The sequence below is a fragment of the Molothrus ater genome, chromosome 11 (assembly GCF_012460135.2).
Source record: "Molothrus ater isolate BHLD 08-10-18 breed brown headed cowbird chromosome 11, BPBGC_Mater_1.1, whole genome shotgun sequence".
Taxonomy (NCBI): domain Eukaryota; kingdom Metazoa; phylum Chordata; class Aves; order Passeriformes; family Icteridae; genus Molothrus; species Molothrus ater.
The window spans coordinates 2,703,370-2,718,726 of NC_050488.2; the positions used below are offsets into that span (position 1 = coordinate 2,703,370).

At 44.9% G+C, this 15,357-nt stretch overlaps 1 protein-coding gene across 2 annotated transcripts in view; it reads left to right on the forward strand.

Moving 5' to 3' along the window:
• VGLL4 (vestigial like family member 4) overlaps positions 1–14,058 on the forward strand; it is a 93,654-nt gene extending 79,596 nt beyond the window's left edge. For both annotated transcript variants that reach the window (XM_036404720.2, XM_036404718.1), the window contains 3 exons: positions 2,928–3,150; positions 7,895–8,009; positions 11,210–14,058. In XM_036404720.2, the coding sequence (XP_036260613.1) occupies positions 2,928–3,150; positions 7,895–8,009; positions 11,210–11,472 (601 nt within the window). In that variant the 3' untranslated portion in view covers positions 11,473–14,058. The remainder of the gene's footprint in view (positions 1–2,927; positions 3,151–7,894; positions 8,010–11,209) is intronic.
• The last annotated feature ends 1,299 nt before the right edge of the window (positions 14,059–15,357 follow it).

A 15,357-nucleotide genomic window follows, 5' to 3' on the forward strand; every position in this document is an offset into this window, starting at 1 on the left:
CAGCACCAAGAGGAAGCATTTGCTGAGCAGTGATTTTAGGTGGGTTTGGGGTTCCCAGGATATCCCAGGCTTTGTCCAGGCTGTGTGTGAGGTTCTGCCTGCGTGCTCAGGGCTGGGCTGGGATCATTCCCATGTCCAGGAGCTGTTTCCATGCTGTAATCCAAGAGGAGCTACTGTAGGTTAAATATAGAGCCCCTTGTGCTGCCATCAACTCACATTTGCATCAGTCATTAGCTCAGAGCTGCTGCAATTCCAAACTTCCCTGCTGAGGCTGCTCCTGCAGTCGAATTCTGCTGGAGCCGAGCTGGGACAGTGCTGGGACACTGATTCCTGGGGAATTGTGAGCTGCTCCTCAGATCCAGCCTGGAAAATGGGCTTGGAGAGCACACAGGAGGAGCAGCTGGGAAACCCCGGGGTTGGATTTGACGGTGGTTTCTCTAATCTGCAGCTGCTAATTGGTAATTAGTGAAAAGGGCCAAGGGGATGCAAAGGGTTACAGCTTGTATTGTTGTGCTTTGGCTCTTCCCTCCCCAGGCTGCCAGGGCAATTTGGCACAGAGTCCCCGTGTCCTGAGCCTCCCAAGTCACTGGTTGCCTGGCATCATGTTAACCCAACTTCTACCACGATAAACGAGCTGAGATTTGATTCAGGAGCAATCATTTCTGTATAGGAGCAATCATTTCTGTACAGCCAAGTGACTCTGAGGAACAGCACAGGAGAATTGTGAGTAGTTCAGCCAAGGTGCTGTTCCTGAATGCAGGAGAGGTCTGGATCCTCATCTCCAGGAAGGAGGTGACTTTTAGCTCTTCCTGACAGGGGCCACAAAGGTGACAAAGGTACAGGTTTTATTTGAAGAAAGTATTACTGGAAGAAAAGCTTGTTGAAGAGACGAACTTGGGAGTGGCTGCAAGATGATGAGAGGGGAGCAATGGCTTTGTCTCTCTCCTAATTCAGGAGTCAGGGCTAGGCCAGTCCAAGCCATTGGATTTTAGGTTGAAAATAAACAAAAAGAGCCTGTGAAGAGAAGGGACTTTCAAAAGTACATAGTTTAAAGCCTGGAGTCCATGGCCAGGGGATGTTGAAGGTAAAGGATTTAGGGCTGGGCAGGATCACCATGGGACATCCCCACACCCCAAGTGGGTGTTTTAGGGGCTCCTTATTTCCCTCCATTGGCAGGGCTGTTTTCCCTCAGCCTTGATTGTGGAGAGACTTCCACAGACACTGAGATAAGCAGAAATGTTTTGGTCTTGTAACTTACTTCAGCATTGAATATTGATTCCTTTTCTGTCTCTGCCTTTCATCTGAACCTTTTTAAAGATTTTCCTGCATATTAATTTGCCATGATAGGCTTTAAAAAACAGGAGAAAAACCACCTTGAATTTCACACATTTATGGACAGGACACAGAGGGTGTTTCACTGGTACTCAAGAATGGTCCAAAGACAGGTCGGTATTTTTATTTTCCATGGAGCCAGGGGTCTCCTCTGGTGCTTTTGCAGATGGAATTTGAGGTGACTCCAGGCTGCTGGGGATGCCCACGTTCAACTGGTGATGAGAGAAGTGCTTTTCCCTTCAGTCACTGGTTTGCCTTTAATGACAATTCAGTTGCAGTGTGGAAACTGAAATCCCTCATCCACAGATAGAAACCCAGCTTTCTTTTCATTGCAGTGAATGATGGGCTGATTATGTGAGCACAGCCACAGGGATTTACTGTTCAGGAGTAGCTGGAAATGAGTCTTTTGAAAGAGCACTTGTAAATAAATGATTCTGAGATAAGTGAAGAGCACTTTGCTTTTCCTTCATTTTCTCCTTTGAAAATGTTGCTTCCTGCCTTGATTCCCTGCATTTTTGCTGATATCAGCCACGTCTTTTCAGTAAAATAAACTTTTCTTGGGCTTTAACAATGCTTAGAGAATATTGCAGCGTTAGATGGAGTGGGATTAGTAGTATGCTAAAGAGGAGGAGTCTGATGTTTGGAAAAGTTGTTTCTTGGTGCATGTGGACGAGTATCTGAAGAAATCCTAGAAGAGGATGAAGAGAGATGCTGGTTGCTCTCGGGTTTTGGTTGTTGATTGCAGCACTGAGATGTGCAGGATGTCTCTGCTTCGGCCTGCACAGTTGAAGAACGAGTCTGGACTCTTCACTTTTCAGTCTTGAGGTTGTTTATTAATTCTTATCTATAAAATTTTCTTTCTGCCCAGCTGAGATCTGCTCAGCAGGGCAGTTCCAGGCACTCTGACCACCCCCAAGGTGGTGTTGTCCTTTTATACTACAAACTACATATAACATATTTACACTTAATTCCAATACCTATCACCTATGTTAGACAGTGAACTTCTACTCTAAATATAACATATTTACACTTAATTCCAATACCTATCACCTGTGTTAGACAGTGCACTTCTACTCTAAATATAACATATTTACACTTAATTCCCATACCTATCACCCATGTTAGACAGTGCACTTCTACTCTGAACCAATCCCAAAGTGCCAACATCACTGCAGAAAATGGAGAACAAGAAGAAGGAGAAAGGCTGGACATGCCCAAGTTCCTCCATCTTGTCCCCATAACCCCCATACCAAAAATCCCAAAATCTACATTTTCACCCTGTGATAATTTTATTATTACACTATTCAAACCTGTGTGACTTTCAGGTCCTCATACAAAGCTGGTCACTTGCTCCAGGGGTCACAATCAAATCCCCAGGTGCTCTGGGCTGTGTGCCAGGGTCTCTGAGCCCCCGCTGGGGTCCTGGGCACCCGGAGGGGTGCACTGAGTTCCTACGGGCTGGCCAACTTGGCAGATGTGGGGGGTTGGGGGATTGCCCCTGGCAGGGTGCATTCCTGCCAGAGCTGATGGAATGCTGCACGTCTCAGGGCAGCCTGGAAGCACAGCAATCCCTTTTCCCTGTTTGCTCCCTGCAGAAGCAAGCCTGCCAACGGGGATTACCGCAAGGAGCACCGGGAGCGGAGCCGCAGCCCCATCGAGCGGGCGGCTGCCCCCACCATGAGCCTGCACGCCAACCACATGTACACCTCCATCCCCAGCCTGAGCATGGAGCAGCCCCTAGCACTGACCAAAAACAGCCTGGATGCAGCCAGGACAGTGGGCATCTCCCCCAGCCTGAGCAGCGTGGAGCGGCAGCAGGTACGGGGCTGGCACCGCCATTGGCAGCGGCCCACGGGGAGGGCGCCGGGGTCAGCCACAGCCTGGGGCAGGTACAGCCAGAGGAGAGGCTGCTCCTCGGGCAGCACGGGGTTCAGAAGGCACCCTGAATGTCACAGGGTCACCCTTGTGGTATTCCTTGTGGCATTCCCAAGCTTGGGAGTGCAGGAGTTGTGTTTGGGAATGGGTGAGTTTTTATTTGGAATGCATGTGTTGTATTTAGGAATCCATGAATTTTATTGGGGAATGCAGGAGTTATATTTAGGGATATTTGGGAATGCATAGGTTTTATTTGGGAATGCATTGGTTTTATTTGGGAATGCATGTGTTGTATTTAGAAATGTATGAGTTCTATTTGGGAATTCAAGAGTTGTATTTGGGAATGGGTGAGTTTTTATTTGAGAATGCATGTGTTGTATTTAGGAATGCATGAATTGTACTTAGGAATGCAGGAGTTGTATTTAGGGATATTTGGGAATGCAGGAGTTGTATTTGGGAATGCATGAGTTCTATTTGGAAATGCAGGAGTTTTATTTGGGAATTCAAGAGTTGTGTTTGGGAATGCAGGAGTTGTATTTGGGAATATGTGAGTTTTTATTTGAGAATGCATGTGTTGTATTTAGGAATGCATGAATTTTATTGAGGAATGCAGGAGTTGTATTTAGGGATATTTGGGAATGCAGGAGTTGTATTTAGGGATATTTGGGAATGCATAGGTTTTATTTGGGAATGCATGAATTTTATTTGGGAATGCAGGAGTTGTATTTAGGAATGTATGAGTTCTATTTGGGAATTCAAGAGTTGTGTTTGGGAATGCAGGAGTTGTATTTGGGAATGGGTGAGTTTTTATTTGGAATGCATGTGTTGTTTTTAGGAATGCATGAATTTTATTGGGGAATGCAGGAGTTGTATTTAGGGATATTTGGGAATGCAGGAGTTGTATTTGGGAATGTATGAGTTCTATTTGGAAATGCAGGAGTTGTATTTAGGAATGCATGAATTTTATTTGGGAATGCATGGGTTTTATTTGGGAATGCAGGAGTTGTATTGGGGGATTCATTAATTTTCTTTGGGAATGCATGAATTTATTATTTGGGAATGCACAAATTTTATTGGGGAATGCATGAGGGATTTTTTGGGAATGCATGTGTTGTATTGGAAACGCATGAGTTTTATTTGGAAATATTTGGGAATGCATGAGTTTTTATTTGAGAATGCATGCATTGTATTTGGGAATGCATGAGTTATATTTGGGAATGCAGGAGGAATGCAGGAGTTGTATTTGGGAATGCAGGAGTTGTATTTGGAAATATGTAGGAATGCACAAATTGTATTTGGGAATGCATGAGGTGTTCTTTGGGAATAGCTGTGTTTTCCCTGGGAATTCAGAGGGTGGTTGGTTCAGGGAGCCCAGCACCTGCTGGGCAGTGCCTGGGGACATCCCCTGAGCCCCTCCTGTGATCCCTGTGTGCTCCCCTCCCCTGCCCCAGCTCTCCACCCTCAGGAAGGGGTACAACAGAAAGGGAGAATTTGACTCTGGGTGATCTCGGTAGTTTTAGGCAGCCAGAAGCATTTCTGTGTTGTTCAGAGCAATGTTGCATCACTCATTCCCCTTTCCTAAAGCCAAGTCATTCCTTTTGATTATTTGATGCTGATTTCCATGTGCTGGAGTGGCTGTTCAGGTTTTTTGTTGGTGGTTCTTTGCTTTGCCATCTTGCACATGGCATTTGTTTTGCTGCAGAAGTGCAGAAGCTGAGCCATTTCTGTAGGCAAGAACAGTTTCCTCATGTGTCAGACTCACTTTTATCCCTCCTCCAAGTGGAGAGACAAAGCAGGGAATTGAGCTGTGATGAGCTGCAGCACTGAGAAATTCAAGTACCCAAGCTCTGCCTTCCCTGGATCCCTCTCTGTTCTCTTTTGAACCAGATTACAATCACTTTTTTTGCAAAACAGGATGTTGGGGCAAGGCCTTGCTAAGAGCACAGAGCAGAAATCATACAAAATAAAAAGTGCACTAGAAAAAAAAAAAAAATCCTAGTTTGATGATTCCTTCCTTGTTTTGGGGATTTTTTTTTAACTTTAACATGTGGAATGAGATTTCATTTCTAATAAAACATTCAGGAGAATACCTTATTTGCAGCAGGACAGGGTTATTCAGCTGTTGTAGTTAGGGATTATTACTAAATTCTCAGTTTATCTCAATATTTTTATAAAATTTTCTGTATTCTATGCACACAGAACTGTAGCAGAGGTTAAAGAATCCTTATTGGGTTCTTCAAGGTGTTGGCATGTGCATTTCTGAGGTATTGTTACCTGTCTCTCTGCTCCCCACCTCCTGCATGTCCAAAATACTCTTCTGAAGAGAATTAAATAAGAGAATTAAACACATGCCTTTCTCAAAAACCACTTCTGAGAGGCACAAAATCCTCGCCCCTACAGAAAATAATTCCTCCCACATGTGAACTGTTTACAGAAAAATCAAATAATTCTTCTGTTTTGCTTTATTTACTTTTTTCTCCTTTGCTGCCAATGCAGTAAGAGGTAAAAAACCTCATTGCTGTTTTGTCCTGGCAAAAATGATGTTAAACTTCCCTGGAAAGCTCAGCTCTTTCACTTTACTGTTCTTGCTCTTACTCTGCCTAAAGTCCCACCAAAGAAGGGAAATTCCCTCCTTCCTCACTGACCTTCCATGGGGGTAGGTGATTTTTTTTGTGGGTAAAATGGTCAAGAAATGAAATTCCATCAGTTCTGTTAATCTTTTGAACACTTACTACTTCATTTGCATTGAGTATAATGGACTCCTTGCATCATCAAATATATGCAATTTATTCCACTACCTGTGGTATTTCCCTTCAACCACCTGGAGAAACTGGGACATTTCTTTTCCCAAGGCTTTGTGTAAATGTCCATAGTAACCAACTGTAAAAAGAGTATTTTATGGTTACACTTAAAATACAGATGGAGGAGTATCAAATATATGCAATTTATTCCACTACCTGTGGTATTTCCCTTCAGCCACCTGAAATATATGCAAATATTCAAATATATGCAATTTATTCCACTACCTGTGGTATTTCCCTTCAGCCACCTGGGACATTTCTTTTCCCAAGGCTTTGTGTAAATGTCCATAGTAACCAACTCTAAAAAGAGTATTTTATGGTTAAAGTACAGATGGAGGAGTTCTAATGTAATGCAGCTGTGAATAGACATTTTGGGGAATTTGCATGTGCTGAGAATGACAGTGAAGTTAATTAAGTATTAATTATAAATTAATTGACCTGCTGCAAAGGCAGGTGAATTCCAACAAAAAAGGATTTGTGGTCCAGACAGGCTCAGAGTTCTTCAGATTTATTGCACATCCCATGGGATTAGGATGCACTGTGGAATACAGAGGTAGAGCTAGGAAAACTCAACTCCTGAATCAAAATTATAACTCCAAGACAACAAATACCTGGAAAATGTACAAACCCCTTCTATGTGTGGCCACTGAATGAAACAAACATTTAAAGTGTTGATATGGAGCTCAGTGCAGTTGACACAATCACTGTAAAATCACTTCAGAGATTTGCTTTCACACTGCTCTTTTTTTGTTCACTGAAATAACCTCTATGGAAGTGCAACAGATTTTTAAAAATGGACTTAAAAAAAATTAATCAAAGAAACAGCTGAATATTTAGGGGTTTAATATGAATTGGATAGTTTATCAGTTTAGTTGCCATGGCTGTGAAGCTGCAATAATCAGTGTAAGATTATTTTTAATTATTTGCTTTCACACTGCCCTTTTTCTGTTCACTTACATAAGAACTGTTGTGGAAATGCAATGTAGATTTTTATTTTCAATCAAAGAAGCAGCTGAATATTTGGGGGTTGATATGAATTAGCTTATGGGTTTAATTGCTGTGAAGTTGCAACAATCAGTGTAAGATTAAGATTTACTTTCATGCTGCCCTTTTTCTGTTCACTTACATAAGAACCATTGTGGAAATGTGATGTGGATTTTCATTTTAGTCAAAGAAACAGCAGAATGTTTGGGGGTTTAATATGAATTAGATAGTTTATGGGTTTAATATGAATTGGATAGCTTATGGGTTTATTTGCTGGGAAGTAGCAACAATCAGTGTAAAATTGTTTTGAAGAATTACTTTCTCAGTGCCCTTTTTCTGTTCCCTTACATAAGAACTGTTGTGGAAATGTGATGTGAATTTTCATTTTTAATCAGAGTAGTAGCTGAATATTTGATTTTTCTTTTTAATCAAAGAAGCAGCTGAATATTTAGGGGTTAATATGAATTAGATAGCTTATGGGTTTAATTGCTGTGAAGTTGCAACAATCAGTGTGAAATTGTTTTGAAGATTTACTTTCATGCTGCCCTTTTTCTGTTCACGTACATAAGAACTGTTGTGGAAATGTGACGTGAATTTTCATTTTTAATCCAAGAAACAGCAGAATATTTGGGGGTTTAATATGAATTAGACAGTTTATGGGTTTAATATGAATTGGATAGCTTATGGGTTTAATTGCTGTGAAGTTGCAACAATCAGTGTAAGATTATTTTTAAGATTTACTTTCTCACTGCCTTTTTTCTGTTCACGTGCATAAGAACCATTGTGGAAATGTGATGTGAATTTTCATTTTTAATCCAAGAAACAGCAGAATATTTGGGGGTTAATAAGCAGTGGGTTGAACTGCTGGTGCTGAGTGTGCCACTGTGCTTGTGTCCCCCCAGAACCGTCCCTCTGTGATCACCTGTGCTTCTGCCAACAACCGCAACTGCAACCTGTCCCACTGCCCCATCGCCCACAGCGCCTGCTCCGGGGCTGCCTACAGGAGACCCTCCAGCTGTAAGTGCCTGCCTGGGCTTTGAGAGGACAGCTGGCTGCTGAGGAAGGCAGGAGCCTCCCCTGAAATGGGAAATGTCAACCCCCTCCCTCCAAATTATCACAGTTTGGAAATGAAAAGGCTCTCAGGCAAAGATATGGGAATAGGAATAACAGTTCTTGACTGGGAATATGAAAATGAAATGCAGTGATACAAACCAGCAGTGCCAGAGTCAGAGCAGGCCCTGTCCCCTGTGTGTCAGGGGGTGGCACAGCCCCATCCCATGGGGGCTCAGCCCTCCTGCAGTGCCAGCTGTGGCTCTGCTGGAGCAGGGATCCTGCACAAGGGGGGAGTTTTCCTCTGCAGCTCCAGGGCTGCTGGAGATGGGCCTGGGCTCCCTCTGGCCATGCAGGGCAGCAGAAGCTGCTCCTCTGGCAATGCACTGGGCAAAGGCTGCTGTGCTGTCCCAAACCTCAGATTGGATCCAGGTAGGAATGCTTGGCTCCTCCCCTGGGCAGAGCTTCTCCCCATGGGATGATGGAATTGGATCAGCCATGCAGGGACACTCAGTGGCCATGGACAGCAGAGATCTGCTGGAGGGAGGATGGGTTTGTGGAAGAGATAAATCAAAGTGCCCCATGAACAGAACTGTCCTACCTCTAAGAGCTGGCAATAGAATACACACCCCCAGCCACATCCCCAAGGCAGTGCCACCCTCCAGCCTGCCCTCACTGGGGTCCCAGCAGAGCAGAGTGGTCCCCACTGTGCCCTTACTGACAGGGAAAAAAGGAGCTGAAATGATGGACCCCCCTTTGTCTGCTCCTGTGCCTCAGCTGGAGGTACTGCTGCAGAGCTAGGGAGAGAAGGGGGTTCTTTCCTCTTGCATGGAGAAGCTTATTAAAAACCAAAAAACCAAGCACCCCACACAGACAAATAAGTCATTATGTTTATTTTAATCCAGCTGACAAACAGCAGCCAGGGCCAGCAGATCCCCCCACGCTGTTTTTTTAGGAGCTGTAGTTTCCCCTGCTCTCTCAATGGCCAGGAGACTTTTTTGTGATTCAGCTGCAGTCACAGAAATCTTTCCTGCAGCCACAAATACCCTTCCAAAGGCTGCACCCTGCACCCTGCTCTGCATGGATAACACAAAACCCTTTGGAAGGCAGTTGCTACAGCAACCCAAGCAGGGAGCTTTAGCTTGCTGCCTTCGGTGCACTGCTCATGAAATCTGCTCAGGCAGCACTTGCTGGGAAAGCTGGGCTGTTCCTGCTCACTCTCACTGCTCACAGAGCACAGGGGGAGCTCAGCCCTTCCCTTGCACATCCTTTACCTGCTGGGCAGAGCTTTAAATTGCAGCACTGCCAAAAGCTCAGGGCAGGATGTGCCCATGGAACAATACCAGCATGATGTAGGCAGCAACCTAAAGCCCACAGCAGGGTAATTATTAGTATTTTGCTATAAATAGCATTTTTTTAAAATTTGTCTAAAGATACTGTTGCTAACTAGAATTAGGAGCTGAAGGAGCCCCTTAGACTACTGGAGAAATCAATCATTGGGGATCTCAGATGTTATCAACTCACAAACTGGTGCTACTGGTCCCTGGAGAGCTGCTCCAGTGAGCATGGGAACAGGGCTGGATGTTTCCAGAAAAGATTTGTCTCCTGTCAGGTGAAGAGGTGTCTGTGCATGACACTTGGGTTTATTTTAGGATCAATCAAGCAGGGGGGCTGTGCCATGGATCCCAACAGTTCATGTGTTTTTGGAAAGACAATTCTTATTAAGACACACAAATACTGATTCTAAATTGTAAAACTGCAGTGCTCTTATATTTAGTCTGAGAAATTACTACAGTTCTGGGTCAAAACCTGCCTTTTAAGGCTTTTGTAATAGTCTTAGAGCCCTTACTGCAGTGCTCCTGATTCATTTAGCTCTGACTGCTCCCAGCCCAAGTGTGTGGAGTGAGATGAAACCCTGAGCTCAGCTTTTGGCATGCTGCACTTTAGGATGGGGTCTCCTCACACCTGACTGCTATCAGCAGGCTTGGGAGCTGATTTTAAACAACTCTTTGCATCATTAACTCCATTTAAGCCTAAATATAAATTCTATGTGATTGTTTTGGGAGAAGGTTTCCATAGAATTGGAGCTGGAGCTGTTAGTTGCCTGAGGGAGAAATACAATTACATATAAATGCTCACCTGTTCCAGTTCACAGAAACGTAAAAATATTTAATCCCTTTTTTTTTTTTTCATTTTAACTCCTTCCTTCCTACCTCCTTGCCCACTCCCAGGTCTGTAAGGGTGTGAGGAAGGTCATCTTAGTGACAGGGACTTGTAGTGACAAGGCATTAAGCTACAAGGGAGATGCTTTGGGGGCTGGAGCCTCGGTGCTCTGGAGACAGCCTAGGAGAGATGCAGGGGTGTAGAAGGCCCTGGGGAGAGCTCAGAGCCCCTGCCTGTTCCTAAAAGAGCTCCAGGACAGCTGGGGAGGGACTGGGGACAAGGACCTGGGGTGGTGGGATAAGGGGAATGTCTACCCATGGCCCTGAGGGCAGGGATGAATGGGATATTGGGAGGGAATTGCTCCTGGGAGGGTGGGCAGGATCTGAGGGCAGGGATGGATGGGATATTGGGAGGGAATTGTTCCTGGGAGGGTGGGCAGGATCTGAGGGCAGGGATGAATGGGATATTGGGAAGGAGCTATTCCTGGGAGGGTGGGCAGGATCTGAGGGCAGGGATGGATGGGATATTGGGAAGGAGCTGTTCCTGGGAGCGTGGGCAGGATCTGAGGGCAGGGATGGATGGGATATTGGGAAGGAGCTGTTCCTGGGAGCGTGGGCAGGATCTGAGGGCAGGGATGGATGGGATATTGGGAAGGAGCTGTTCCTGGGAGGGTGGGCAGCCCCTGAGGGCAGGGTTGGATGGGATATTGGGAAGGAGCTGTTCCTGGGAGCGTGGGCAGGATCTGAGGGCAGGGATGGATGGGATATTGGGAAGGAGCTGTTCCTGGGAGCGTGGGCAGCCCCTGGCAGCTGTGGCTGCCCCTGGATCCCTGGCAGTGCCCAAGGCCAGGCTGGACAGGGCTTGGAGCAGCCTGGGACAGTGGTTGGGGGTGGTTGAAGGCTGAGCTTTAAGGCCATTCCAAGATGTGTGAGACAAAGCAGGATGGAAATGCAGGCTGGAGTGCAGTGCAGGGTGTGAAGTGCCCCTCTGTGCTGTCCCCACAGCCACCGCTGCGTGTGACCCGGTGGTGGAGGAGCACTTCCGCAGGAGCCTGGGCAAGAACTACAAGGAGCCCGAGCCGGTGGCGAACTCGGTGTCCATCACGGGCTCGGTGGATGATCACTTTGCCAAAGCCCTGGGGGACACGTGGCTGCAGATCAAGGCTGCCAAGGACGCCGTGGGCAGCAGCCCCGAGGCACGGCGGGGCCGGGCGTCGCCCTCCTCACACATGGTCAGCCACAACCACTCGCCCTCCGTGGCCTCCTGAGGACAGAGCCCTTCCCGTGCTGGGAGCTGCATGCTTTGACTGAGCTTGGAACAAGTGCTTCAGTAGGGCTGGGGAGGGGAGGTTAGTTTGCAGCACATGGTTTTGTGTACTCACTTTGTTGTTTTTTTTTTTGTTTTGTTTTTTTTTTTTGTAAAAGGGTGCCCTTAAAGACGATAGCAGGAACTATTTCATAAAGATTCATATGATGTAGCATCCTTTTCTTCCTGCCTCAATTACCAAAGAAACCTCTGATGCAAATCTGCTGCCCCTTAAAAAAATAATGCACGCTAATCCACAAAAGCCATTACACTTAGTTGGTTGACCCAAGTGCTTTTTTGCTTTTCTTAGCTTCTCAAGACTAGAATTTGTCTGGTTTGCTTACATTGCTTTTTTTTTTTCCCTCTGTGAAGTAATTTTGTATGTATATACTTGAAAAGAACTGTCATGTATGATTTGCACTATTGGAGGAGGACTGAAGTTGCACAGCAACTTTCTGGAAGAGGCGAAATATTTTGAGGGCAAACTGCTGAAAAAAGGGTTTAAGGATGACATTTCTATCAGTTTGATTTTTCTTAGAGCAAAACAGCTTTGGAAGGGGAAGTCTCATACAGGTTATAGGTCTTTCTCTCTTTAGATTTCAGGTGCTTAGTGCTTGCAACTGGACTGCATAATTTACAGAACACGGGCATTTTTTCCTAAACACTGCAGTTTGTTAGAATAGAGCTGAGGTTGGAGGGTTCCATAGTGCTTAACGATGCATGTTTTATGAAAAATAGCTGGTATCTATTAATGTATAGACAGTAAGAATCATAATACTTATTAGCTTCTCTTCAGAATTAGTTTATTTTTGTCAGTAACAACCCTAGATATACTTACTGCTGGTACAGTTGTACTCTATGATATTTGTATTTGCTATTCACTTTAGTGGCAGCAGCACCGAGGGCAGCTCAGGACAGGCCTCGTGCAGCACTGCTGCTTCACAGGGATCTGCTTCCCAACCCCCAGTCTGTGTAATCCACCCTGAACTAGCTGCAGGAACTGCTACCCTTACACATCATGGCTGGACAACAGATTGTTACAGTTTGTGAAAGATGATATTTCCTTTTGTTTCTTTGATTTTGGTTTTTTTTTTAAGCCTATCCATCAGCCTACGTCAAGTCGCAGCATACATTCCTCCAGTAGGTTTTATACAGGTATTACTGCATTTATTATCATTTGCTATATTAATAGCTACTAACTAGAAATTAGGCAGTAGAGGCAGGCATAAAACCACAGCTGTGCTAGTGCTAAGAGCTTCTCTTCTTCTTGTTAAGTGTAACTACTCTCCCCAGTACATTCCATCTTCCCAGGACAGTTGCAGCCAGGGCTTGGTTTTTATCCTGGGCTCCCTGAAAGGATGGGCTCAGTGTAGGAAGTGAGAACTGGTTGGAAGATGAACTCCACGTGATGTATTATGGACTATGTTACAGTATTGGGTCCATTGTGGCTTTTATTTTATGCTTTTTTGGTTTGTTCTTTTGGTTTTTTTTTAAAGTTAAGCTATTTAATTTGGAAAAGGTGCAGGGTAGAAAGAGATCGGGAGATTGGCTCTTACTCTTGGTGAGAAGGTGGCTGCTCAGTTTTCTTTAAAAAAATGAAAAAAAAACCACAAAAAAAACCCAACCCAACACCTAAGCCCCCCAGTTTTACACATTTCACTACCATCTTACTGGGTAGTCAACGCTTCCTTGCTTTGGCATTCAGTACCCTACTCTCTGTAGGAAGATTGTTAAAAAACACTTTTTTATATAGGTAACTTTAAGACCATCGTTACGCTGTGCGTAAAGAATGTACAGAGAAATTTGTAGGTATTTTTTGAGGAACAATTAATTTGTTAATGATATGTAGCTATTTAATTTTTCCCTTTCCTTTATTGTAATCATTCTTTTTTTTTTTTTTTCGTTTGTTTGGAGAAAAAAGTTGATCTTTTTTTTTTTTTTTGTTTTGTTTTGTTGTAGATTTGTCTGTAATACAGTAAAAAGTGCAGGAACACAGTTATTCTATGAGGACACTGCATTAGCATTAATAGCCACTCGTTTGTTATTGCTACAGGCTACTGAGCAGTATAACAGTCAATACTAATACTGTAGATGGACTCTGTGGAAAATGTGACTCCTCTATTTCTTTGTAAACACAAATAAGATAATGTTTTTAAAGCTAATATTTTCAATAATAGCTGTTTTACAAGGTTACGTTTACTTATCTGAGATAGGTAAATGGATTTGAGGGCAATAAAGATTTAATGTGCTACGTCCAGTAAAGCAGATACTGGGCACAACAATGTCACGAAAGCCAAAGGGTTGGGGGGAGGTGGAAGGACACTAAACTGAACTCACCATCATGAGACGTGGTGAAGCTTCTTCACAGAGCCAGGTTATCTACAGTTCAGTTTGAAAGATTCTCTCTGTGTTTGTAAATCTGTAATATACCATTCTTTTGTGGCCTTGTTTCACCTGGAAAAAAAAAAAAAAAAAGGTTTGGCAGGCCATCTTTTTTTTTTGTACTTAAAAGTAGCCTTAAAGAACAATAAAGTGCTCTTAAATCACAGGTGTGTTCCTAAGCCTCTGTATTGCCTGAGCCAGGAGTTGGTGTGTGTGAGGCAGAAGCAAACCTCTGGCCACGTCCTGCCTTCCTTCCAAGCATCCCTACCTTTCTTAGGACCATAACCCCACTGGTGGGGCTGCCACAGCCACAGTCTGCAGTTCAGGGGGCTTTTCCCTACAGGAGTTTGTCAGGAAATCCTTTTACAGCAATAAAAACCCTGGTGCTGCATCTCTGTTCCTGAAAAGACCAATTTTGTGGCATTTTGTTTTCATTTCAACTTCTTCAGGGAATCCCTCCCTGGTGAAAACAGCTGAATTGCAAATGTCAGCACCCACCATCCTCTGGTCCAGGTGAGCAGCATTCCCATGCCACTGGAGATGGTTAATTCTCAAAAAGTGGTTGTAATTACCTGAGGATGAGAAAGCCCTGCGAACCAGGCAAGAAAGGGGGCTCCAAAAATTAAAAAAAAAAAAAGGCAAAAAGCCCTAAAAGGAAAGAGACACAATGTTCCTGTTGGCTCAGCAGGGTTTGGAAACATGGCAGGCCTGGCTCAGGGTGAGGGAGATGCCATGAGGACACTTCAGGAGGGTTGGTAGAGCACATCTGGGAGGGTGTGGGAGGCAGGCCAAGGACACCCCACAGCCTCCCAGGGGAGGTGCTCTCCCTTCAGGAACAGGGAAAATGTCCCTGCACCAACAAGCTGGGGGCTCCATGACATAGGCCAGGCCCATTGCTGTCTCCCAGGTCAGTAACCTACAGCAAACTCCATTTCCTGCATGGGAAAAGGGATTTTCCAACTGGCACCGTGGAGGAGGCAGCCCAGCCCCTCAGGATGTCATCAAGAGCCCCAGTGTTTGTAGTGGCATCTTCTGGAGCTGAATGAGAGGCACCTTCTGCTGATGGCAGCCCAGCCATTTCCATGGCAGCAAGCAGAGCTGGCAGCACAAACACCCTCAGGGATGCCCAGCTCAGGCAGTGCCCTCTCCCCAGTGCACTTTGGATGCATTTCAGGCTGGACTGGGGGTGAAAATCACCTGTGCAGGCAAATCCAGCATTTCAGGTTGGATTTGGTGTGAAAATCACCTGTGCAGGCAAATGCAGCATTTCAGGCTGGATTTGGTGTGAAAATCACCTGTGCAGGCAAATCCAGCATTTCAGGCTGGATTGGGTGTGAAAATCACCTGTGCAGGCAAATGCAGCATTTCAGGCTGGATTGGGTGTGAAAATCACCTGTGCAGGCAAATCCATCCAGAGGCCAGCAGTGCTGGTGTGGGCAGGAGTGGTGGCACAGGTGCCAGCCCT